The sequence below is a fragment of the Triplophysa rosa genome, linkage group LG14, assembly GCF_024868665.1.
Source record: "Triplophysa rosa linkage group LG14, Trosa_1v2, whole genome shotgun sequence".
NCBI classification, from domain to species: domain Eukaryota; kingdom Metazoa; phylum Chordata; class Actinopteri; order Cypriniformes; family Nemacheilidae; genus Triplophysa; species Triplophysa rosa.
Window position 1 is genome coordinate 5142992 of NC_079903.1, and position 27168 is coordinate 5170159.

General features: G+C 37.3%; 1 protein-coding gene across 2 annotated transcripts; it reads left to right on the forward strand.

Moving 5' to 3' along the window:
- Positions 1 to 27168, forward strand: LOC130564508 (protein Atg16l2). 2 transcript variants are annotated; one of them, XM_057350591.1, is made up of 18 exons: positions 1 to 302; positions 758 to 827; positions 1431 to 1488; positions 2356 to 2429; positions 2637 to 2888; positions 4139 to 4204; positions 4460 to 4546; positions 5631 to 5684; positions 9035 to 9140; positions 13515 to 13620; positions 14966 to 15036; positions 15320 to 15391; positions 16283 to 16403; positions 16582 to 16687; positions 23084 to 23233; positions 25098 to 25145; positions 26403 to 26504; positions 26639 to 27168. In XM_057350591.1, exons 1-18 carry the CDS (start codon positions 188 to 190, stop codon positions 26730 to 26732), a joined length of 1752 nt encoding a protein of 583 aa, XP_057206574.1. In that variant the 5' UTR covers positions 1 to 187; the 3' UTR covers positions 26733 to 27168. The 2 variants fall into 2 exon arrangements, with proteins under 2 accessions (XP_057206574.1, XP_057206575.1); XM_057350592.1 differs by having other exon boundaries at positions 1 to 145.

Here is a 27168-nt window from a genome sequence, read left to right on the forward strand (position 1 = left end):
ACAGCCAGACACAGAAATGACGCGTCGCGTTTCGCCGCGCACAACTCCACCAGAAATGACTTCGTACCACTTTCCTGAACGTTCATCAGAATGAAAAACACATTTATCACTTCCAGATGACGGCGCGGGCATCTACGAATAATGTGTGAGAAAGCCGACGATTGTTAATGTGTTTTTCTGTACGATCATGGCTACGTCGAGAAACTTTAAACAGAGCGAAACCTGGAAGCGTCACATTATCAGACAGCTGAAACATCGCAACATGACACAAATGAGTGTTTTTCAGGATATTATAAACTCATGTAAGCTTTATTAATGCTGTTATTTTTATTGGCCATGCTCATGTCATTTGGATGCATTGTGTAATTGTTAAGTGCGTATTGGCAAGATTAAGTATTTGAATATTGTATTGTCTTTAACAACTATCATTGTTATATTACGTGTGTATACTTAAATTTTATAATTTACCCATTATTATATTCAACATGAACCTATTTAGAATACAGTTAACTTTTTGGGTCCATACACTTTTTGCCAAATATGAGAATGTGCGATAAATGTATAATTTCCATACGTTAAGAAACATGTGCGTTACTATTTACTCCGAATATTAAGTATTATGAAATAAACAATAAACATTTGTGTGCTTTAAACAGTAGTAGGTTGTAAATGTTGACATTTGGGTGCAAATGGAAAGTCTCATTTACAAGCCTCTAGTAGTGTATGATAGTTTCTCTTTCTGTTTTTTTTTTAAAAGATCACAGTCTGCTGGAGAAGTCCAAACAAAGAGCCTTTATAACCAAAGGAATTCTGGGAACAGGGACAAGGTAACTGTCACATTTGAGTCGTGATGCACTCTGGTGCTAAGCTGTAAATTGTAACAAGTTATTGTTACTTTAAACAGCTGTTGCCGACTGGTCGGATTATTAAAGATGATATTTTGTAAAGCAGTGCTTCTTAAACCAAGGGTCAGGGTCCAACAGACAGCCTCAACATCTTCTAACAAGCATTAAAAAACTAAAGCAACTGAAAGTGAAGACATATATTTGTGTTTTTAGGATATTCTAATAAGTAACATACAGCTTTATAAGTTATTCCACACTCAAGAATATTTCGTTGGGTATAATTTGTGAATACAAGGCCTTAAATATTGTTGTGTGTGGGCCTTGAAGTCAAAAAGGTTTTAGTACCTTGTAAATACCTTGGTACACAAATGTAATAATTTAGGTAATAAGGTATTTATAAGGTCATCATTGTCTACCATGATGTATGCAACAAAACCATCTGAAACCATCCTGATACTACCACAGTACTTTAGTTCTATGAAATATTCCTTTTTGAGCCGTTCCATCATAATAAATGTGTTCATGTTCAGACAGGATCTTTTTGTATCTTGATCTGAGAAAGATCTCTAAGATTTGCTTTTGTAGTCCATGCAGGCCCTCCTCTGAGGATTCTTTGGAGTCTCTAAAGACGACCACTGGTGAGGTAAGAGAAAAACCTCATGCGCATCTCATACGATATCAGTTAATGGGATAGATTGAAATTACAAAATTGAAATTGCAGTTCAAAATGAAAATTCTGTCATCATTTACTCACCCTCTTGTAATTTCAAACCTGTATGACTTTCCTTTTTCAGCAGAACACAAAAGAAGATATGTTGAATAAAGTTGGTAACCGAACAGTGCTGGCACCCATTGACTTCGATTGTATAGACACAAAACCAATGCAAGTGAATGGGTGCCGGTTAACAACATTCTTCAAAATATCTTCTTTTGTGTTCTGTCGATGAAAATCGTACAGGTTTGAAAGTGAGTAAATGATGACAGATTTTTTATTTTTGGGTGAACTACCACTTTAAGCACTTCAGGTGGATCAGTAAATGCATGTTTTCAAGTTTGACTGCTGTTGTTTCCTCCTGCAAGCATTTAGATGCCCACCACCAAACCCATAAGTGAACTTAAGTTGTCTCGTCATCAAAAAATCCTTTTAAATAATTTAGTATTAGAAATACACATTTAACCAAGTGGATATTTGCATGCAGCTATAGGACTCAATAAATCTTAAAAAAGACCATGGTTGTCTGAATTTCAGGCATAACCAGTTCTAACATTTCTTGATTCTGCTCTGAAGCTGTTCCGAGATCAGTTTATGAGGAAGTATGTGAAAAAACCTGCTTCGTATCTGCCTTCCATCAGTATAGTAGTCCCCTCCCAACTTGAACATCTTTTAAAAGCTCCTTTGACATTTTACAAAATACATTCAATAGGATGAACAAGCAGACTGAGATTTTTCCTCATACAGTCTACTTTATAATGAATTTTCTCTTTGGCTTTCTGATCTATTTTCCTTCAGCTTGCATACCAAGTGGTGGAACTGCAGCAGAGAATTCAGATAAAGGAAGCGACACTTGATGAACAACATACCAAGTAAATCTCCTTTTTCTCTTATGGTTTCTGTCACATACAGTAGCTCACATCATTCCTACACCACAGTTTAAAACAAAATCGAATTTACGCTGTTTTGCAAGTGCGGAGCAACAAAAGTGTGTAATGTATCAGCAAATTCCAAAATGAATTGGGATTTACTGTGTGATAGATCTGGCTTATTCATAAAGGGTTTTGTTTGGTAATCAGGCTGAATGAGGTTCAGAATCATCTCAGTGATGTGACATCCGAACACAGCACTCTTCAGGATCGTGTGGCAGAAGTGCAGGAAGCGAACCGTCTCCTGAAACAGAGCTATGACGCGCTGCTGGAGAAGCACCGGCTCATAGACAGTACCTATAGGAATGAAAAGAGCCGCAGTTCGGATATCCTGGAGCACATGATTCGACCCAAACAGCAGGCTGCTGTTCGCATGAACCATCGTAATGAGAGGAGAGTGAGGTCAGTGGGCTGATGGGATACAAATTTTACACAACAATAACCTTTTATGTATTATCATCATAAATGCATATAAGGGCGGCCATGTGAAATCTGCACGTTTAGTGTTTTTTGCATTAGAGGTGGGCTTCAGAATTCTGCAGAATGGATTTGAAATATGAATCATGAACTCTGTATTTAGGTTTTGGCTTTTCATCCATGTTCGTATGTTTTAAAGGCATTTTTGTAGTTAGTGGACACTTAAAATGTGATATGAGTATCTTTAAAGGGGTCATATGACACGGCTAAAACAAATGTTATAGTTTTTTTTAATCTAATACACTATTTAAGGTTCAAAAATGCCGTATTTTCCACATACCGTGCATGTTTGTATCTCCTCTTTGCTCCGCCTCTCTGAAACGCGTGGATGTTTTACAAAGCTCATCGCTCTGAAAAGCGAGGTGTGCTATGATTGGCCAGTTAACCAGTGCGTAGTGATTGGTCGAATACTGCAAGCGTGTGATGGAAATGTAACGCCTCTTACCATATTTGGAACATCAGGTTCCAAAGCAATTGTAGTGACAGGTACGCCCACCTTACTTGCGTGTACATTTGGGCGGTCTTAGTCAAATCATACCACGAACTGACGTAGATTTGTGGGGGTGTGGTTACACGAGGCGTTTCAGGCCGGTCTGGGTGAGCATTCGCTTTTAGATAGAATGCATCTTTTGTTTCAACACTTTAATTTTTGCAATTTTACGTGTCTTATACATGCATGGGCAACTTATAACACACCAAACACACAGAAAAACACGTATTTGTTGTAAACACGTATTAACAACATTCTTCAAAATATCTTCCTGTGTGTTCTGCAGAAGAAAGTCAAACAGGTTTGAAATGACAAGAGGGCGTGTAAATGATGACAGAATTTTCATTTTGATGGTGAACTACTCTATTAAGCATATATTAACTGTGCAAATTTTTTATGTAAGTCAGGGTTGCCAACTCCGCGGTTTTCCCATCTCGTATGACATGTCTGTCGCCATGGTGGCCCAAAAGTATTTTGATTGTTTAGAATTGAGACAGAAAAAGTTCTGTTATATAAATAATATGTGGAGTTATTAGTGAAAGAGACCCATTGACTCTGTAATTTTTTTCAAAGCAAATAATAATGATTTGTGGTTTAGGAAAATAATGTAGTCTCGTATCCTTTTTCATAATCCTGAAAGCAAATTCTGCTCATTTCATTCACGCCACATCCTCTTTGATCACAGGGCCAGAGAAGCCAGTCTACACAAAGAGCTTCAGATGGCTGCCTGTAAGAAAGTCAATGTTGATGAGTAAGTAACCGCTCTGTATACTGACACTGCTTTTCATTTAATGGGTTTCGTGTAACTAAAGGTTATTGGAAATAATCAGGTCATAAATATTTTCCCACAAATTATTCCAGCGAAAAGAATAGCTTGACATTTACTTTGAGATTGACAAAGGCTTTGTAGTAAATAACAATACAAGGTCAACACGGACGCAACATTGCATTCGAAAATTGGCGTTGAACAGTCATCTTTCATCATTCCTGTGTTCTTTTTGTCTAGAGAGTCTGGAAATATGTCACCCCCAAAACCATCACCAAAATGCGAGACTTCAGAGAGGTTGCAAAGATCCCATAGACCACTTTTAAGGTGAAAGGAGAAGCTTTGAATTACTTTTCTATTTATATTAAATAGAGATGCACGATAAATCATCGGCCATATCGGTATCGACCGATAAATGGCCATTTTTAATGTTATCTGTATCGGCCGATATATTATAGCTGATAAATTATGAGTCATTTCCTCTGGTTGAACCACTTCATCTGCATGCTGCTCACAGTTAAAATCCAGAACAGTACTGTCTTTGTCATGTTCATTCACTTACTGCTATTAGCAAAACATTGTTGATGTAGTATGTAGATATTTATGAATGTAAATTATAGGAACAACTGCATATTGTTTGAAGCTGACTGCTGTCTGAATGCTTTCTGACTTGAGACCTGTTATACTTGTGGCTGTTGAGAACACCTTTCTGGGTTGCTCTGGAAGAACATTTTTAATTTGTTTATTAAATAAACATTATGTCCCGAAAAGTTTAAAAGTTCAAGGATCTTTAAATAGTGTAAAGTAGGCTTGGTATGTGATTTTCAGGGGGAAAAATAATTTTCAGTCTCAGAAAACGTTATATTATTTAGATACTGTGTATTGGACAATACATCGGTTATCGGCTTCCAATGTTCAAGAATTACTGATTATCGTTATCGGCCAAAATTTACATATCGGTGCGTCCCTAATATTAAAGGAATTTTCAGACACTAGTCGAAATTAAAAAGTGGCTGTAAAGAAATGTTTAAGGTTCATTGTATCAACAGTATCCTGAAGGACAACAATCCATATAACTATTATAAATGAGCTCAAACCAAACAACACACAAAAAATGTATGTGCATGTAAACAGAAATGCACATGAGACATGCATGTTAATAAACAACAGGAACAGTAGTGATGGTGTTTACATGAAAGAACAAAGTAAAGGTACAGGAATCTATGTGTGTTCCAGCCGGTTTTTGCTTATGTGCTGTGTATGACCTTTCCCTTATAAAAGAAAACTGTTGTTTACATGAATGAACATGCTTTAGCGTAATCGCTGTAAGACACTGCATGGAAAAACACCCACATTGTTCATATACAGTAGTTGTTCCCATAGTTTATTGTTGTTGTCTTTTTACTCTCAGGTCTGCTTCAGCTACATCCCCCCGTTTCATCAACTCTCTCAAAGGTCTTTTTGAGTAAGTTTTCATTACACGCTAAATCATACTTGTGAGAAACGTTTATAATCTCGTCCAGATGGTGTTCAACCTGCCATACATCAAGTAGCAATTTTACCCCTGTATTGAAGTTAAGACCTGTTCACACCAATTAATAACTTTAATGAGAAACTATGACAATAACTACACTGACCAAAATTATAAACGCAACACTTTTGTTTTTTCCCCCATTTTTCATGAGCTGAACTCAAAGATCTAAGACTTTTTCTGTGTACACAAAAGGTCTATTTCTCTTAAATATTGTTCACAAATCTGTCTAAATCTGTGTTAGTGAGCACTTCTCCTTTGCCAAGATAATCCATCCACCTTACAGGTGTGGCATATCAAGATGCTGATTAGACAGCATGATTATTGCACAGATGTGCCTTAGGCTGGCCACAATAAAAGGCCACTCTAAAATGTGCAGTTTTACTGTATTGGGGGGGACCGGGGGTCCAAAAACCAGTCAGTATCTGGTGTGACCACCATTTGCCTCACGCAGTGCAACACATCTCCTTTGCATAGAGTTGATAAGGTTGTTGATTGTGGCCTGTGCGAAGTTGCTGGATATTGGCAGGAACTGGAACACGCTGTTTATAATTTTGGTCAGAGTATATTAGCATCCTCACCAAAAGACGATAATGTTATGTTTATTGTCAATTTGCACACTGCAGTTTTACACTTAAAATGCACAAGCTAGAAACAAATCTAAAGTGAGCCCAATGATGTTCTTCTCGTGGTGTGGATGACACTATTCTTTCAAATTTAGAACGATTTTTAAAACTATCTTGATAGATATTGTTATCGTCATTGGTGTAAACAGGCCTTTAGACATGCAGATTTGTTGATTATAGTGGAAGTTATCTACTAGTGTTCATTTCTTTGAGCATAACATCGACCATCCTGCACTTGAAATAACAGCTATTATAAAATCCATTCCAGTTCACAATGACTACATGACTGTTATGGGAGACGTCAAGATTTTTTCATCATATTTGTCTGGAAACGGAAAAGTGTTAAAGGGATAGTTCACCCAAAAATGATAATTCTGTCATCATTTACTCTCCCTCTTGTCATTTCAAACCTGTATGACTTTCTTTCTTACGCAGAACACAAAAGAAGATATTTCGAAGAATGTTGTTAACTGGCCCCCATTCACTTGCATTGGTTTTGTGTTCACACAATAGAAGTGAATGGGTGCCAGCGCTGTTCGGTTACCAACTTATATCTTCTACCAAAAATATCTTCTTTTGTGTTCTGTGGAAGAAAGAAAGTCATACAGGTTTGAAATGACAAGAGGGGGAGTAAGTGATGACAGAATATTCATTTTTGGGTGAACTATCGCTTTTTTTAGCTTAACATACAGAGACGAAATTAGTTCAAAACATTGCTCTCTTTGTTTGAGCATCCTGACATTGATACTGGCTCAACTAATGGCATTAGTTTGAGGCACGAATTTATGTCAATGTTTTATATTTGAAAAAAAGTATGTTAGGTATTACGATGTACATAAAAACATTAACATGTGTCTAGGGCTGCAACCCGATTACGTCGACTACTAAAATACGTCGACGTGCGTGAAATGCGTCGACGCTTCGTATTATTTACGTTTATTTATTTACGTTGTTCTCGGGCGTGTGTAAGTTAATCGGAAGAACAAGAGAAAGTATAATACACCCGACAAAAAGCGATCGAGAGCCTCGGACGCAGTAAGTTAGTGAATGGACGGAGAAATGCCCCCTAACGTTACCCCCGGAATGCGATCATCACAGCATGGACACGCAATCACAAATGGACGGAGAGGGGCACGTAGATGTAGACTTTCATATTAAATTACTTTTTTGTAATTTACTTTTTTGTAATGTAAAACATTTGTAATGTTTTACATTAATGATTTACATTAACGCTATTGTACTAGTGTAAGTTAGTGTATGTGAACCTTTGCAGATTGTGACCCTGCTTAAATTACTCTTAAGCTTCAAAAAGGACTGACTATCATGAAACCACCAATGCACTTTTTATGTCATTCGATAGCTTTATGCGAGGAATAAACCAATATAGCATAATGAAGAAACTCTGACCTCTGCTGGTGCTGTCTGTCAATCTCCAGTCAGCATGCGTGTGTACGGTGACGGTCAGGACGCTACTCTTTCCAAGATGTTCCAATGTTTTCATTATTCTTCATAATGACAAGATGATAGTCTATGGTTTTGTTTAAAATGTATTTTGCTAGAGACTGTGAGTTAACGTTATTCGCATAGCTTAGTTTATTAGAAGCACTGGAAGCGGTCTGAATATGTTGCGTCTTCATACGAAATAACTCTTTTTAAACCTCTGATTTAACTGTATACTGTCGGATTGATGCAAGGCACTATGTGTTAAAAATGTAACATATCATCTCTTCTCGTTGTGTTCTAACTATTATTTACTTTGGGGAGCAAAATGATCCCCGGGACGTCAGAAGGAGTAGGTGCTTTAAGCGCATCATTGTGCGTCCGGAATGCGCATAACTGTAAATAACGAAGCGAATGCATTAAGAGCATAATTCTGAGTTCAGGGTGCGCGGGCTCGCTTTAACGCCACTCTGCATTAAAGTCTTTTATACGGTGAAAGTTTTGTACAATAAACAGAGACAGATAGTAGTATTTTACTTTTACTCAATTACATTATGAGACTGAAAATAGAGTCGGATATTACTTGGGAGGAAAAAAATACAGAGCATACAGTATATCATGCTCTAGTATTTCATATACACATTTTTTAATGTTTTTACATTTAGTCATTTAGCAGACGCTTTTATCCAAAGCGACCTACAGATGAGGGAAACAATGGAAGCAATTGGAACAACATAAGGACAACAAAAAGCATAAGTGCAATAAAACATTTTTTTTACCTTTAATACAGTACTTAAGTACATAAAAAATCTGTATTTTTTACGTTTAAAATTAAAACTACTTAATTAAAAGAAGATGGTGATTTTAATGTAAACACGGATTAAGATGTTAAAACAACAATATTTATTTATAAGATGTAGTGGAGTAAAAAGTATGATTTGCTTTATAATGTAAGAAAATACTAGAACTTATTGTTTATTTGCAAAGTTTGCCAAAGGATTAATAAGGTAATCCAAAAAATCTTTATTAGATTAATAAAAAATAATAATCGTGAGGTTAGTAGACTAATCGAAAAAATAATCGTTAGATTAGTCGACAATTAAAATAATCGTTAGTTGCAGCCCTACATGTGTCATATAACGTTTAACTTTGCATCTTTGCGTAAAGTGTGATGTGAGTAGTTTTGACCTTGTGTTTGTGTGTCTGTGTTGTGTTCAGGAGAAAGATCAGAGGAAGATCAGTGTGCAGTTCAGATGAAGATCATTATATACCGATAGGTGTCTGTCTGGCTGCCAGAGTCCCGACTAAGGCAATCTATACACTGGTGCGTGTTACTGTATTCAACATCATCAACACAGTTTCCTCAAAACATGATTCATCATTCTCACAAGATTCAATGATGTTTGCGTTCCATGATGACTTTCATTCTGCTCTTGTAAAGCAAAGATTGTGAAATAGGAACCAAATTTACCCTGTTGATGGGGAAACAGTTATTTGATAACATTCATTTTTATATGAAGAAAAATATGATGTAAACATACTGCACGTCTTAGGTATGAAAACCTTATATCTAGTTTAAAAAGCAAGCTCCTGAATACATTTTACGTTTATGTAGCTGTAATTCATTGTATGGGGGGTGGACGGGCCAAAATTTGCTTTAAGTTGCGGCACATTATAAAACATAGTTTTAGCTTTTTATATACGAAAGAAAATGATGTATAATATGACTTGAAAAGAGAAAGTAACTGGTGGTCTATGGATGGTGTGGCTGTCGTGAAACAAAGTGTCTGTGTGTGTATCTGTGAAAGTGTCTTTCTGTAGCACACTGCCGCTCTGTTATGTGCAGTCACTCGGTTATGCACACGGCCATTTTCATTTGAATAGCTAACACCAGGAACCAGCGCTCGCAGCCTGTGGTATGAACAGGAGTTACCACTTCCTTCAGATTAAGATAATGTCAGCGCTGATTTCCTGGTAATCATGTAGTTCTTGGCACATTAGAGTGGTTGATGTTCAATTACAGTTCTAGTTACAAAAGCCCCCTTCAAGCCTTAGAAGGACATTAGAGAAACATCTCAAATTTGCTGGATTTTCTGTGGTAAATTATTGGCATGCATTATCACTTACGGATCATTTTATCGTTTCCACACCTTAGAAAGGACTGTTCCTCTATTTCATTTTCACAATAGTATAAAAATAACAGTGAGCACAAAAATAAATATTTTTACAGAGGTAAAAATACAAGTTCCTTAAAATGAGACATGGTTACATTTACCACAAAGGTATGCATGCATAATCTCACTATACCACGATCAGAAAGTACAATTGTGTTATGTTTTTGGCATTTTTCCATGGAGTGCGTTAAAAAAACAAATTGTACGTTTCAATATAATGACATATTCATGTCAGTACAATCAACATTCTGTGGTATTACCGTCTGACATTCTGTAAAGGATATGACATGGCCACCATGGATTTTTGGTGTCTACTATAACAGTCATCCTCAATTGGCGGGCCGGATCTGGACCTTTGCTTCATTTCATCCGGGCCGCGAGACATAGCCTAATAAACCATTTAAAACATTTGTCTATTTCCGCTGTTCTGCGCGTCTACACAACGGAGAATCACATCACACACGCTCTCAGGAACATTTATGTAATTTATCTTTTGCCGCCATATCCTCTAATATCTTTATTTAGCGAACACGCTTTATTTAACCCTTTCTGCTCCGCGCGCGCTGCTTCTCTCCCGCCAAAGACGCGCCGCATGAAGAGCAGCAGACACGTGCTTATTTTAACAACACTAGTGCAGACACGCAGAGCAGGTAAATGGACACACAACAGTAAACAAAATGCAGCAATTTTAAAGCAGTTGTATCTGTCAGTCTGTTCACTGTTTGCTGTATGTCTCCAACCTTTCAACCAGATTTGTGTTCTTTTATGAACCATAACATTTTTATTTACATCTAGCATTAGCATTATTGATCAGCATGTAAACACTTGTGACCCTGTGAAAACCCAGGCTAAAGACTCATAATCTAATTAATTATTAGAATAAAAGCATCAAAGATTAGTTTCAAGCTTTAATTTCACTAAGATTTCAATCTTAAAAATGGCATTATTCAGTCAATATTGAACATATTGTTATATTTTCACAGAATATTCTGTAGGATGATTTTATGAAGGACCTTTGCTGGGTTTTCACAGGCAGGGTCACATTTTATAATGAACAATGTTCTAATTGGGAAATTATTTAATGATAGAAGTAGTTCTGGTATGAATGGCATGGAAAGGCTAATTTAGTAAGTAACTTTGTTTTCTGTTTACGATGACAGCATTTTAATTGTTACATTACATTTGCTGTTTGTATGTTGTCAGTAGTTTTTTATTAAGAGGTCATTCCTCTAAAGCCATAGAGCTTACAATACATCCGTACATCCATACATACATACATACTGTGGACAGGATCTAGGATATAAAACCATCAGGGGCTGAGCCTAAAACATTAGGGGCTAATGTAGGGAATTTGGATTAGGTTGTAAGGGGAATTCTTTTCAAGGAAATAATGCTTTACATGAACTTTTTATGCAATATAGTTCATTGGCAAACACAAAATAATCACAACAATTTAAATGTATTCTTCTCAAGGAAAATATGCTTTACATGAACACCTTTATGCAATATATTATCAAACACAAAATAATCATATGTAACTTTATACATCTGACCCATCGTTTATCTATGTCTAGCTACTTATGTCACACAGACCACTCACTGACCTCACATGCGCGACAGGCAACATCTGTGCATTATCCTCGTAAAAATAATGCATCACAAATTGATAAAATTATTTTTTGCTATCTTTGCATTGATTTTCATTGAGATTATGCATAATAGCAGAATCACGAAAAACTGTGCGGGTCCGGATTTTTATATCATGTGTTACGCCTAGGTGTACATTTTTCTCTGCATGTATGCGTGTACGATTTGTTTGTTTTTTGGCACACGCCATTGCCGTTCTTTAGTCTTCTTTGCCCTCACACTGTTATATTTTATTTTGTCGAGCAGCTCAACTGCATGGTGATGTTCTAGGATAGGTTGAAATCAGTCAAGTGGTGTCAGGACTCGACCTTGAGGGAAGTTTTGGTTTGTCTTTTGAAAAGTCTCTTGTTTTTGTTACCCCACCGTGGGTTGTTTGTTTTGTTTTTGTTTAAATAAATCATTTTTGAGTTAACCCCTTCATCGCCTGCCTGCATCTGGGTTCTGCCTGACCAGACCGTAACAAGTGGTGTGTGTATGTGCGTGCGTGCCTGTGTGTGCGTGTGTCAGACTCGGCGCGCGTGGGAGAGAGGCTGCAGTCAGCATCGTGTACAACAGCGTCAGCAGCTAATTTTAAACGACCAGTTACTGAATTCCTATTATAGTTCCAGGCCAAAACATTCTGGGCTAGATTAGAAACAATTGGGGCTAGAGCCCCGAATAAATAGTGCTAGCGACACCCATGACTTTGGATATCAAAATATAAAATAAATGGAATGGAAATGGAAATAAAATATAAATCTTATACAGTATATCAAAGTGGGCTAAATTGATTAAATATTTATTTATAAATATATATATATATTGTCTGGACCTCCGTTTGGAAGAAAATATAAAGACCGGACCACTTGGAACTTTAATTGAACACCCCTGTACTATAATGTAGGGACATCTAAAAACGTATGGATTAAAGGAAAAGTTCACCCAAAAATAAGAATTCTGTCATTTACTCACCCTCAAGTTGTTCCAAACTTGTTGAAATTTTGTTATTCCGTGGAACACAAAGAAAGATATTTGGAAGAATGTTTGTAGCCACACTTTTGACTACTATAGTAAGAAAAGAAAACTACTATGGCAGTCAGTGGTGCCCCAAAACTGTTTGGTTTCCCACATTTCTCAAAATATCTTATACTGTGTTCAACATAACAGAGAAACTTTGGAACAACTTGAGGGTGAGTAAATGACAGAATTTTCATTTTTCAGTAAACTATCCCTTTAATTATAATTTGTATTACCATAGTTTTACTACAAACAAAATTGTTAAACTGTGGGTATTGTGGTGAGACCATAGTAAACTTGGTACCCATGGTTTAGTTTCATAAGAGAATGGACCATGTGTATTCTTTGAATTATAATATCATGTTAACATCATGGTTCATGAAGTTGGTAATCATTTAATACCAGTTCACATTATATACTGTATCAAAGTACTGTACCATGGTACTGCTACTGAGATTTTTTGAATACATGTTATTTTCCGGAACAGTTTGCCTTTGCCATTAGTTTGTATGTCACGGTTTGGGAGGAAGAACCCAGATGCAGGCAGCAGTTAAGGGGTTAACACAGAATTTTATTTAAAATATAAAACAAAAACCCACGGTGGGGGAACAACTAAGGGGAAGCTAATGAGGGAATGAGGGGGCGGGACTTAGAGACGAGACACCAGAGAGAATGCATATTATGTCGTGACAGACAATAATATGCTTCTCTCAACACAAAACATGTGGGTCTGTCATGATTCTGCCTCAAGGCTCAAAAAGCATGACAAGAGAGGGCAGAATCATGACATTGTATGTGTCAGTCTCAGTACAGTTAGCTAAATCAATAGGAAGGATTGGCGGCTTTAAAGACACTATTTTTGATCCATAAATGTTTTTTAGGACGCTCATGAACTGGGAATCAACGCTGTGAGGTTCAGCACCAGTTCAAACCTGCTGGCTACAGGCGGCACTGACAGAGTTATCAAACTATGGGACATTGAAGCAGGTACATCGCAATTAGGAAAAAGCATGTTTTATTAATTATTTCATTTTGACATTTTTATTTAAAATTGTATGCATTATTTATTTTTTATTTAATTAAATTATTGTTCAATTTAATTTTAAATGGTATTATTCCATTATTTATTTAATTATGTTATTTTTTAAAGTCCCAGTGAAATTAAAAATTACAATTCTTATTTTTTCATGAAATATTGCAGCGTTTATAGTAAATAGTTTATCAATATGGGTCATTTTCTTTTTAAAATTCATGTACCCTCATAATCTTCAATTAAAATCTGAAAAATGCACTTCCGCCCTGAAATGACTATCCATCTCAAATGATGTAAAGTAGACGGCTTGGCCGGAGCATCCGTTAACTCCTCCCCTTCAACTGTCAGTCTGCTGCCAGTTTCATCTCAAAATCAATGCAACAGCTGTTTTTACACATCCAATCAATTCGCAGTGAAAAACGCAAGCCACGCCCACTAATTTTCTCCTTTGAAATTCCTTTTCTCTCGGAAATGTGTCAAAATACAGAAGTAAAAACGATCGCAAGAACCGGTTCACGGGAACTTTAAAGGGGTCATATAGTAACACATGTTTTTCTGTGTCTTTGGTGTGTTATAAGTTGCCCATGCATGTATTAGACACGTAAAATTGCAAAAATTGTGTCGGAACAAAAGATGCATTCTATCTAAAAGCAAATGCTCACCCAGACCTGCCTGAAACACCTCGTGTAACCACACCCCCACAAATCTATGTCAGTTCGTGGTATGATTTGACTAAGACTGCCCAAATGTATACGCAAGTAAGGTGGGCGTACCTGTCAGTACAATTGTGTTGGAACCTGATGTTCCGAATATGGTAAGAGGCGTTACATTTCCGTCACACGCTTGCAGTATTCCACCAATCACTACACACTGGTTAACTGACCAATCATAGCACACCTCGCTTTTCAGAGCGATGAGCTTTGTAAAAAATCTGTGCGTTTCAGAGAGGCGGGGCAAAGAGGAGCTACAAACATGCACGGTATGTGGAAAATACAGCGTTCTTTAACCTTAAAAGCGGTGTCATATGACCCCTTTAAATGCTGTTAAAGTGATGGCTTTTAATAATGTGATTGCTTGTAACCACCACCAGATGTCACTCTACTGAAAAAGATAACACACCACATCTCATCAAGTGCTCCAAATTTAGTAACATGTTAAAAAGCATGTGTTATTATGACTGTTGTTCATACTTGGGGTTTGAACAAATTCTCAAATTGAAAACTTAAACTATTGCACACAGACTACAGGAAATGTTAAATATTAATGAGTTAGTTGTAACATGCTTCAGTGTCTTGACAGGAACTCTTCAGAACAGAGGAACACTAAATGGAAGCAATGAAGGCATCACCAGCATTGAATTCGACCCTACGGTAACACATATAGTACAAATAAATGGCACTATAAGCAATTCCTCATTCATTGTTGCAGCAATTCTTGATCTGTATTAGAGAATAAGATCTTGAAAATGTTCCAGATCAATCCATGAAGTGTTACATAGCGTGTATGAATGAGCTGTTAGAGCTTTAAGAGCACCTGGGCTCTTAAGTGTCTATATTAGTAATACTAGACATTGTTCCTGTAAGACCTTTCAGTTCATTCTGCTGTGGTTGCTCCTCTAATGCATTGTGGGATGTGTCATTGTGTCTCCATCAGGGCACTCGGATTTTAGCTGCGTCATATGACAAGTCAGCTCTATTCTGGAAGCTGGATGACTGCATTCCCAAGGTAACAGAGTTTACCTCTCGCCCACCCGAACCTCCCATGTGTGGGCCTTTCGCTCTGAATTACACCAGAGCATCATCCGATGAGACAGATTACAGTGAGACCTTTTATAGATGTTTGCTGCTTTGCCTGCTTAGATTTTGCACCTGACAGTGCAGTAAAATGTCCTTTAAGGGGCCGAATGCAGTGTTCATGTCGCTCAGACGGTGGAGCAGGTCAAAGGTCACAGGTTCAATAAAAATCTACATTGAATGCATTGTATGTCACATCGGATAAGAGCATATGCCAAATGCAGTTTGAAACAAATTTCAAGGGTCATTCCTACTATGCAGTACATTGTAACGTCCACTTGAGTTAGAAATGAGTTAGAAAAGGGGTTGTTGTTGATATAATACATGGGATAATATCGAATGAAAACTAAATGAAAATGAAAAGATCAAAATTAACTTTAAAGTCACCAAGTAATCAAAATGGACAGTTTTTATGTTGAACAAAAGTAACAAGACACAGTGACCTCCTAATGTAACATGTATGTAAAATATACTGTATCTTCCCAACATACTTGTAATTTGGGTAAATAAAAAGCATGTCACAGACCAAAAACAAAAGAAATAAGATATTACATTTTTTTTTATAAAGAATGAGTATATACTGAGAATGAGTAAAGAAGAGTATTTCTTTATTAAAATATGGAATTGTCCATAGAAATATGTAAAAAGAATATATATTATATACTGTATATATATATATATATATATATATATAATTTTTATTTTTTTTCTTGAAGCAAAATTGTTTTTATTCTGTTTCTTTTAAGGTTGGCAAGTATATGTTCTTGTCTGGTTTCATTAGGTTACTCTCTCTTTATAAGGTAGCCTTTGTGTGTTGTTTCAGGTTACATTGACAGGTCATTCTCGTAAAGTGACAGCAGCCAGATTTAAGTACAGTCAGAAACAGGTGGTGACGGGCAGCGCCGATCGAACTGTGAAGATCTGGGAGCTCCAGCGAGCAGCGTGTACGTGTCACAAACACAAAACACACTTCTATGCATAGAGTTATGCATATGGAGGTATCTTTTGCATCTGTCGTAACACATGTGACTTTATATTCCCTGTGAAATGCCAGATTACCAGCATTAACCACAACTATAAAATTCATTTAGGATTTTTTTATTCTCTTTGTATATCATCCAGGCATCCAAACCATTGATGTGTTATCCTTCTGTAGTGATGTTGTGTGCTCAGAGTACCTTATCATCAGCAGCCATTATGACAGAAAAATACGCTTCTGGGACAGCAGGTAAGAGTAAAGAAATGACAACGACACACATTTAATAAAGCAGTCCTGTAATTGGTCTATTTAGCCTCACATAGCAAGATTTGTAAAGTTTCCTCACAGGGTGCGTTTCCCGAACAACGACATTACTCGCTGGTTGACCACCATAGTACGATGCATCAATGGGGAACTTAACGATGTAGTTACGACTGTCTCCCGAAACCGTAGTAACTCTGTCAAATATCAATCGTTTGAACCAAGTTGGTTCAGCAATCTAGTTGATGATGCCACATAGGTGGTGGAGTAATGACGATAACTAATAAATAGGTTCAGTCTGAATTAATGTCAAATTCTTGCTGTAAATAACACACATTGAATTTAACGGCGACTTTTGTTATCCTATTTTTGTTATCAGTTGTTTTATTTCACGATATTTCATTCATTCATAAGTTTCCTCCTAGGTCACTCCGCCCAGGGATTCCCCAGGGTCCTAGAGCACACGTTAATGCGCATGCGCAATTAAAAAAAAACAGCACTTGTATTTTCTTAAACTAAAAGATGTAAAATTAAATTTGTATATATTTCGAATGAAGGATATAGAATGCACTGCATGTTGCTTGCTTAGTTTGCTCAAAGGCATGATGCATGTAAGTATAACTTTCATAATAAAAAGCTCTAGACCTGTAGTTCCAACCACGCAACTTTGCGATGTTGCTTGCGATTGATCGTTGGAACGATTGTTTCGGGAAACGCTTGAATCGTTGAACTATGCTAGAACGACGGAACTTGCGATCATAGTTTGCTAACGATGCTTTTGGGAAACGCACCCCTGGCCAACTTAGGATGGTGCCATCTCACCAACATTTTGCAATGTCTGTACACTATAATTTTCACATTTACGAGTGAGTAAATCGGAACTTATTAACTTGCTACTAGGTGTTTTAACCTTACATTGTTGTCCTGTAAACACCTGTGCTCTCTCAGAAACTACTTAAAGTCAGTTAATGAGATTAGGGCTTGTATGAGCTTGTTTTCTTATGAGAAATAGTTTTCCATTTTTGCAATACACATCAAACGGTAAGGGTTTGATATGTTACTGGTCAAGCTTTCAAAACTTTCAAAGACTTGAACACCATACCTACAGTGAAACATGGAGGAGGCTCGGTTATGTTTTGGGGGTGCTCTGCTGCATCTGGCACAGGGTGCCTTGAATCTGTGCAGGGCACAATGAAATCTCAAGACTATCAAGGCATTCTGGAGCGAAAGGTACTGCCCAGTGTCAGAAAGCTCTGTCTCAGTCGCAGGTCATGGGTCCTCCAACAGGATAATGACCCAAAACACACAGCTAAAATCACCCAAGAATGGATAAGAACAAAACATTGGACTATTCTGAAGTGGCGTTCTATGAGTCCTGATCTGAATCCCATCGAACATCTATGGAAGGAGCTGAAACTTGCAGTCTGGAGAAGGCACCCATCAAACCTGAGACAGCTGGAGCGTTTGCTCAGGAAGAGTGGGCCAAACTACCTGTTAACAGGTGCAGAAGTCTCATTGAGAGCTACAGAAAACGTTTGCTTGCAGTGATTGCCTCTAAAGGTTGTGCAACAAACATTAGGTTAGGGGTCCCATCATTTTTGTCCATGACATTTTCATTTGTTTTATTATTTACAATATTATGTTGAATAAAAAAACAAAGTCTGATTTCTATTAAATATGGAATAACCAATGATTTCGAGGTATATCAGAGAAAATTGTGCATTCTTTGTTTTTTGTGGAGGGGTACCAACAAATTTGAGCATGTCTGTATGTATGAAACTCTGTGTGTATTGAGTTATTTTATTTTTAACAGCTCAATGCACATTTCCACCATGAGCCACCATACAAACAGGATTTATATGGAACATCCTGATGATCCTCTTCTCATATTGTTGGCAACAATCAGGTCGTTGTTGTGCATGTAAACGTGTCCAATCAAGAAAATGTCACATCATAATAAATGTCTTAATCGCTGTAGTGCATTCACATCACACACGTCTTGTTTTGTAGTTTAATGTGAATAATGAAGCCAGCTGGCAGTGCTTGAATTAGCAGTACTCACTGTTCGTCCTGCTAGCATGACAAGCTAAAGAAGCGTAGCCTCAGGTGTGTGTGGTGTCATCGCCGGTGAGAGACAGCATGTTTACGCTTTGGTGCTAATGCGTGAGATTGGTCTCTCCACAAACTCTGTCAGAATGACAGAACTTCTTTCATGTGGGTTGACAGTTTTCGCTCAAAGGCGTTTGTCATGCTCGGCATGAAATTCATTTTCCAGATGTGATTTTGTCTTTAGGCTGAACATTTGATCCTTTGGGTTCTATTAAAGATGCTCCTGTATTTTTTTTGGAAGGGGAAAAGTATTTTGAGGAATGAACAATTCGATTTTTAGAGGAAAACGTGGGAAGAAGTCTGGGTCATATTTCACCCAAAAAGAACTAAGTAAATAATTATAATTTACTCAAATTGCTTGTAATTGCTAATGTTCTGTACATTATAGTTATGTCAGTTAAGCACAATACCATGGTACTTTTTGGAAGTTTTTGTCTTGCATGGTCTCCCTTAAAGACCTGTGTCCGAAACACCCCCCACAAAGAAAGAAGTGTCATATTGTAGCTAAAGAAGTAATTTTTTTTTTTTTAAGCTTAGTTTTTGTTTCATATATTTTTAATTTATCTATTCTATTCTAGCTTAGTTATATGTTAATTAGTTTAATTAAAATTAATTTAGTTTAGTTTAGTTTAGTTTGGGCAGTTATAAAGTGAGACGTGTGTCATCTGTACAGCGCGAGCTTCGCAGGTGTAAAGTCATGCGCGTCGTCTTTATAGGAGCTGCGCAGACATGAGTCTTGTTGTAAAGTCAGGCAAGCTGTCTTCATTATACAGCGCGAGCTTCACAGTTATAAAGTCAGGCGCATCTGATCTGTACAGCGCGAGGTTATATGCCCCTTTAGACTTGTTCATATTTGTTTACAATGCGATTTGCAGCCTGCAGCACAGAGCAGCGAAAGTCACATGACGAAAGTGAAACATTTGTTGGAATCACGATGTCGAGCCGGCTGTCTGTCAGCCATCGGCGACGGATGATGGCATCGTCTATCAGCCCAACCCTAGTTTAGTTTCGCTTAGGTTAAACACAAACGGGTTGTAGCAGTTTAGTTTACTTTTTTATTTTATTTTATTTAAAGGTGTCCTGAACTGGGCTTATTTATTGTTTTATACTGTTGTATGAGGTCTACTTATGACGTTTGCGTGGTTTTTACATTCGAATACATCAAAATCAATAAGTAATAGGCTATTTTCTACCCGGGTTTTGAAGTCGTCTCAACAAACACTCTGTTTTAATGGGTGTGCCGCATTGAAGACTTGTAAGTAAACGCCCACTGCTGTGATTGGATAGCAGTTTGCATAGTAAACTTAGTTGGAGGATTCTGTGAATTTGGTTAGACACGTAACGTTAGGTTACACATTATCAGGACATATCAAGCGATCAGTGGCGATCCGTGACTCCTCTTCTGGGGAAGCGGTAATGCGAAGCTCGGCAAAACATGTATTTAGCCCGTCATGTGTGTGGCAAAGACGCTCGTGTTTGCTAGATACTCACTTAGTCTCATGCGTAATCAGAGTTAAGTGTTAACGCAGTGTCTTCTGAACGCGAGCGTCTCTTTTATCATAAACCCTTTCGACGCGTCTGCAGCAGGCACGTATTTTGAATTCCTGCTTCCCCTGAAGAGGAGGCACCGATCGCCACTGCAAGCGATCTCTAACAAAGCACTATAGTGACGCATAGTACAAATATGTTTTACTCACATAAGATTACTGCGCCATTCCTGTCGGATCCAATATTAACTGCACAGCACTGCTTTTTAATTTTAGTCTCTCCGCAAATCCAGCGCCTTGTTTACAAAGGAATCCATGGTGAAATGACGCGAACAAATGCTCAATGTTTCACCCACGTGAGCAGGAACGTACTTAAAAATAAACTTCAACCACACATTCCTAATATCAGAATCCGAAGGAAGAGACTGTGTTCTTCCACAACCAGGCGCTGCACAATGTTGCATGTTTGTTGCTTGGTCGCTCTAAATAAAAATATCAGTGAAACAAGTCCTCACTTGTGCACATATGACACGAGGCTAGCCGCTCTCGAGAGCCCTTCGCTAAAGTGACAGGTTTGCCAGATCTTCACAGAAAAAATATGCACATGCATATGTTTATATGCAAATAAACACGAGACAAAAACAAACCTCAAAATGCAAATTGTTTATATATTTTATAAGAAAAAAATCTTAAAATCTGCAACAGACCATTTATTAAGATCTAAGTGCCGAGGCTTTTTGATCTAAGACCAAACAACAAGCATAAAAGCGCTTATTAATTAACAAACATGGCAACACAGCAAAAAAGCAGTTTAGTTTAAACTGACGGACAAAATGAATCTTTAGCCGAAAAATATGTCGCTATGGTTACCAGTTTGTCAATCATCACAAATGCGGGAGTGTGTACTATGTGTGGCTAAAGTCATTTGCGAACCAGTTGGCGGGGCTAGAGAAGTAGTCGCTGATATTTTTCTGTGGAGGTGGTGTTCAACCTATCATAGATAGGTGCATTGCAGGACCTGGTGTTCGCTGGGCCTGGTGTCAATAACATTTGTTATTTCAGTAACAAGGGCGTTTTCAGTTCAGACACTTACAGGATGTTCGCTTGAATACGATTCCCTCTTATACAACAAAAGCTCGGGTTAAAATTGAGGTCTTAATTCATCGCCCCTTTAAGCTTTGTTTACTTTAATTTTATTTAAACAATTACAATTGTTGTGTTGCCTTAAAAATAAATGATAAACAACAATCTGTTATTGAGCAAGCGCATAAAATACCAGTGTTCAAAACTGTTTCTTTACAGTTTATAATAATTAATAATCTTATTTTATGGTCGGAATTTGCAGAAAATATACATCTGACATCCTTTGACTTCAACACACTTAAACGTAGTAAAATATGTAAAGTAACCTGCAATTTTATAATGCAAACAGAGACTACGATGAAGACGATGATGAAGTTACAGATTGGGATCTTAATACCAATGTTATTTTTGAGGACCATGTTTTTTATGTCAAACATGTAGAACATACAAAATGGTCAAAAAATGTTATAAAAAAGTGTAAATCCATTGTGTGACCAAGGTAAACAAGCACCATTTTAAACCGGACAGGAAGACAGTGATGTCATTAGCTTGTATCCCTAATTACCGAATATCAATGCCGTTGCATAATTCTTATGTCATACTGCAGCTGGTCAGGTCTTTATTAATAAATGTCCTTTAGAAATCATCATCTAATGGCAGAATCGTCCCAGTAATAAAACAGCACATTTATGTTGTAACCCATGTTATTCAGCATCATTTAGCGTTCTGCATCACGGTGCGGTTTGATTGCTGTGATTGAATGAGAGAGGTAAAATAACAACATAAAGGATCTTGGTTCGGGAAAGTTCTGTTTCCGTGGGTCACATAAAGCACGATGGTGAGTGTAACAGACAATATGGATGACGGCATATAGATATAAAAAAGAGGCATTATTTACACCACGGCTCAGTCCTTGACATGTCTCATTCACTCCCAGCAACCGCAGCTTTCAGCTGCCAAGGAGCCGTGTGCTCACTTGTCTCCTAGCAACCATCAGCCCACATAATTGTCTCTCTTTTCATCTTGTTGTAATGGGATTTGAGCTTTATTGTGACATCTGCGTTTCTTATCGCGCAATATTTGGACCGTTTGGTTTTTATTCTTTGAGCGACAATTTCAATGAAATTTCATCTTCATTAAAGGGATAGTTCACCCTACAAAATTATTTTAGTTACGCATCCTCATGTTGTTAAAAATTTGGAATATGACTCTCTTTTGTCTGTGAAACACAAAAGAAGATATTTTGAGAAATGTCTCTGTGGTTTTGTGGTCATATGATGGAAAAAGCAGACTATAACTGCAAAGCTGCAGTCGCCTCTGTTGTCTTCACGAGTCAATCACTCGCAGTGTCATGAGACAAATCATCATGACATCAATCTGCTTGAAGACTCTAGAGAGCAGTGCCGTTGCCAGATCTTAGACGATGAATCCTCAGCATCACCGTGCTTGGTTTGATCTTTTTTATAATGTGATACAAAATAAACACGATGACGGTGATAACAACTAGTGCCACTTTCAAACACATGTATCCATCTTGCTCGTCTCATTTAGCAACTCCGTTCAACCCTGTTTCACATGTATTTGCCAATGAAAAATATGAATAAATAAACAAAACATTCAGCAACTGAATGCTGAATCTACATAGCAGGTCATGTATTGTCGCAGCATCACATTCCAATATTTAGCGCGTGTCTGTATTCACCAGGGCAGCGACTTGCACACAGGAAGTGGCTGTTCAGGGCAGGGTGACATCACTGGACCTCTGCCCAGATCACAGGCAGTTGCTCAGCTGCTCCAGAGATAACAGCCTACAGCTGCTTGACCTGAGAAACAGCAACGACAGGGTGCTTTTCAGGTAGAAATCCTCAAACTCACACCTGTGACGAGACGACAAAGCCGTTGTTACTATGTGCCACAGATGCGACTGAAATAGCAGATTATGTGGGCACGTGTAAAATAAACAGTTAGTGTGAGTGATAGACTGAAATTGATAGTTTTCATGTTGATACAGCTGATACAGTATAAAGGATACATGGATGTGACACTTACAGTTAAAACTTGAAATCTAAATTCTTAAAGAATGTATTTGTTACCAATATTTTAAACCATCGGGTTATATTTGACTAAACCCCTAATGATAGAATCCAGACATCAGAAAAATATACGTTTTCTATTTAAGAGGAGGGAAATAACATTACATACGTGACATGACACATCCACAAAATTTCAGAAAAAACATCTTAAACAGTTGTTACTGAAATATATTACATACAATCTTTCATTGGTTTTAATGTTTTATGTTTATTAGTAATATTATGTTTTTTTTATAAATACATTAGACTAACATGTGGTATGTATCAAAGTACCATGGCATTACCATCTGATAACATAAGTGCACTTTAGTACTGCCACTGTGTTTTTTTCTTAAGGAACAATTTAAAGTAAATTTTTTCAGTTTTTTTACTTGTGTTTAAATTATGGACTGTGATATCACTGACATCTAAAAAAAAGACGGCTGGAAAGACAGCTTATAGGCAGAAATAGTCATCTTTAAATGAACAACAGATGTAATAATATTCAAACAGAATGGATCACGGTCATTACTATTATATTGAATATTAGACTTTAATAAGAGAGAAAAAAAAGAGAATTTAATACTGTCAAAGATAACACTTTACATATTGGTATTAAAGAGATTAATCATGCAAATTAATAATTAAATAACGATCCCTCTGTTCAGTAAATATTTATAAGTATGTTATATCTGTACTGCATACAGTGTTATATACTGTGGCTTTTAAGAAACAAGGTCTACGTAACAAACAGAACATGATTGAAAAAAGTAAATTACAAGAACTTAAAGGAATCGTTCAACCAAAAATGAATTTTCATCCATAATTTACTTACAGTACCTTCATGCTAGACGCTTTTATAGGATGCATGCGCCTGGCCCGAACTTTAGGCTGAACATTTGATCCTTTGGGTTCTATTAAAGATGCTCCTGTATTTTTTTTGGAAGGGGAAAAGTATTTTGAGGAATGAACAATTCGATTTTTAGAGGAAAACGTGGGAAGAAGTCTGGGTCATATTTCACCCAAAAAGAACTAAGTAAATAATTATAATTTACTCAAATTGCTTGTAATTGCTAATGTTCTGTACATTATAGTTATGTCAGTTAAGCAGTTAAGTTGGATGCGAACGTCCGGTCTGTGTTTGTTTATCGGTCTGGCTAGTGACTTATAATATAACCGCAGTATTTATATTTTGTTTAATTTATGTTCATATTAATTTATATCAATATTTTATCGTATAATAATTGCATTAAATAAACAACTTGTTGAATGGGAATTTGTTTACGTTGTTGCTTTGAAACCGTCTATACAGTATGACCTTTTTCTTCAGCTGGACACATAAGATAATGAATGTCTTCAATTTTTTTAAATAAAAACACGAATAGGTGAGAAAACTACATGCGTAATTGCGGCACGCCGGCTTCACGTATCTCAAGGTCACTCGCGTATCGTGCCGCCATTACTTGTGTAGTTTTCTCAGTGTCCAGCTGTAGAAAGAAAGCCATAAACATCTTGGATGGCATTAGGGCGAGTAAATTGTGGATTCAAATTCATTTTTGGGTGAGCTATAAGTTGAACAAGCGCTTTCTTTAGTTGTTGTTCATCCTGGAGGAAACTGAAGTTGTCTCTCTGTGTTATCGTTGTTAGGGCGGAGGGCTTCAAATGTGGAAGCGACAGCACCAAGGCCATCTTCAGGTGAGTCAAAACAAACAGGACACAAATCATCCATCGGTATCAAGTTTATCCGTGTAGTAATAGAAAATCTCATTTGGGATGACAGCGTGATGCTTACGGTCCCTGAAACGTACTGCTTTTCTGCCATCTAAATAAACCCTCACAGCCTTGTGGATTTACACAGTGACCGAAAATCCAATCTTTCCACCTTCATGAACGGGAAAAGGTTGCGACCTCCTGGCTAGCAACAGCTTGCGAGATGCATTTCATTTGTTACTGTTGTTTTCTAGAGTGTTAGCAGGAGTCACATCTTGTTTGGGATTTTCACTCAAACACTTACAATGGACTAGATGGACACAATTGAATGTAATGTTCATTTTTCAGACCGTTCTTTTGAGAATCAACTGTAACTCTTATAAAATAGTTTTTTTCCAAACAGAAATACAAATTTATACGTTTGGGTAAACCGTTACATTAAATTCGCACGGAGTGGCTTCTATGTATATACATTGTCTAAACTAGACGACTTTCAGAACCATATTGTTGTGCTCTATTTTCATTCATTCTCTTTATTAAAGATGTAATTTCAGCACTTATTCATTGCTAAAATAGATGTGTCCATTTACAAAATTGGCCTTTGTAAGATGCTGCATGCAAGACAAAAATAGCTGCTTTCAATTTCCAACCTAAAAATGGTAAGCTTTGCTCCTTGTGTGTTATCAAAAAATCCTGAAACAGAGAGCGCTTGCACCTCTAAAGAACAATTTTGTTGACGTCTCCATGCACAATCTGACCCTGCAATGTTCCTCGCGTTGTCAGAAAATAAACGCAACATGCTCCGTTTGATGTAAGATGAGGAACGAGTATTACAGATGAGTCTTTTAGCGCCTCTGCGCCTCCCGGCATAGACATATACAGTTTCCATGGAGACGGCGAGTCCAAAATGCACTGTGGCTTTGGTGTCTTTTTTCACGGCTGGATCTGACATGTGCGTTTGAAAGGGAAGAGAAAGCTACAAACAGCCTCCTAATGGTTCCTTTGGCGTTCATCAGTGCTTTTATCTCTCGACATCTTTTCCATAACTACAGTGTACGTCGCTCTGTTACACTGGTCACACAGTTATTCAGAGCGTATTCACTACAGTCGAATGTTCACTCTGTCATGATTGCAAAATGATTGTAAAAAGATTTGTGACTTCAGGCACCAAAAGTGACAGAAACAGTTGGCGATGGGATGTAGGCTTATTTAAATGACATTCCTGTTGTTCTTCTTTTACAGTCCGGATGGGAGTTATCTGGCAGCCGGCTCTGCAGACGGCGCTGTGTACATATGGAGTGTGAACTCTGGAATGCTGGAGAAACGGCTTCCTGACATGCACAGGTGACACAACATGACATTTATTTTGTTCAAAGTTTACATTTCGTTATCATTGCTTGTGTTCTCTACCTTGCAAAAATAATAATTTTATCATAGGATACTTAAATCAAGTGATATAATTCCACCATTTTTTTCAGTGCTTCAATAAGTGCCGTGGCTTGGTCGCTGTCAGGCGAACATGTCGTAAGCGTGGACACGAGCCGTCGAGCTGTTCTCTGGCGTGACGTTTGAGACCTGACATGGGCGACACAACTCCTCCTGAAAAAGTGCACTCTGGGATGTCATCAAAACAGCATTGTTGGGTGGGAAACCTCACACTATACACTCCATTCACAACAGGACCCTTAGTGGTGTAACTGTCTTTGTGGCTAAGTAGCTTTGTCATAAAGACAGAAGTGCAGACGTGAATGTCAATTGGAGATGTCCGAGTTTTGTTTTGGAACAGTTTTACAAATCATTACGGGTGTGGAACATGTGTAAAAATCGGAAATTTTCTGGCAGTTGGTCTGTAAAATTACACTTTCCCTGTTATTTTGTACTGTAAATGTGCGGTCTTTTATGTAATTTAAAGTTTTTTGACCGTATTTCAAAAGTAGACTTTTGTGTATAAACTTTTTGGCAGCTGGGGTGCCAGAAATATTTAGTAAATTACATTTTTACTGTAAAA

What these genes read in the sequence shown, in the direction of transcription:
- LOC130564508 (XM_057350591.1), top strand. Translation starts at nt 188, where the DNA reads ATGGCTACGTCGAGAAACTTTAAACAGAGCGAAACCTGGAAGCGTCAC. An exon ending in TAAAGACGACCACTGGTGAG is followed by an intron (nt 1,489 to 2,355) that starts GTAAGAGAAAAA and finishes ATTTTCCTTCAG; the next exon opens with CTTGCATACCAAGTGGTGGA. An exon ending in ACTATGGGACATTGAAGCAG is followed by an intron (nt 13,621 to 14,965) that starts GTACATCGCAAT and finishes GTGTCTTGACAG; the next exon opens with GAACTCTTCAGAACAGAGGA.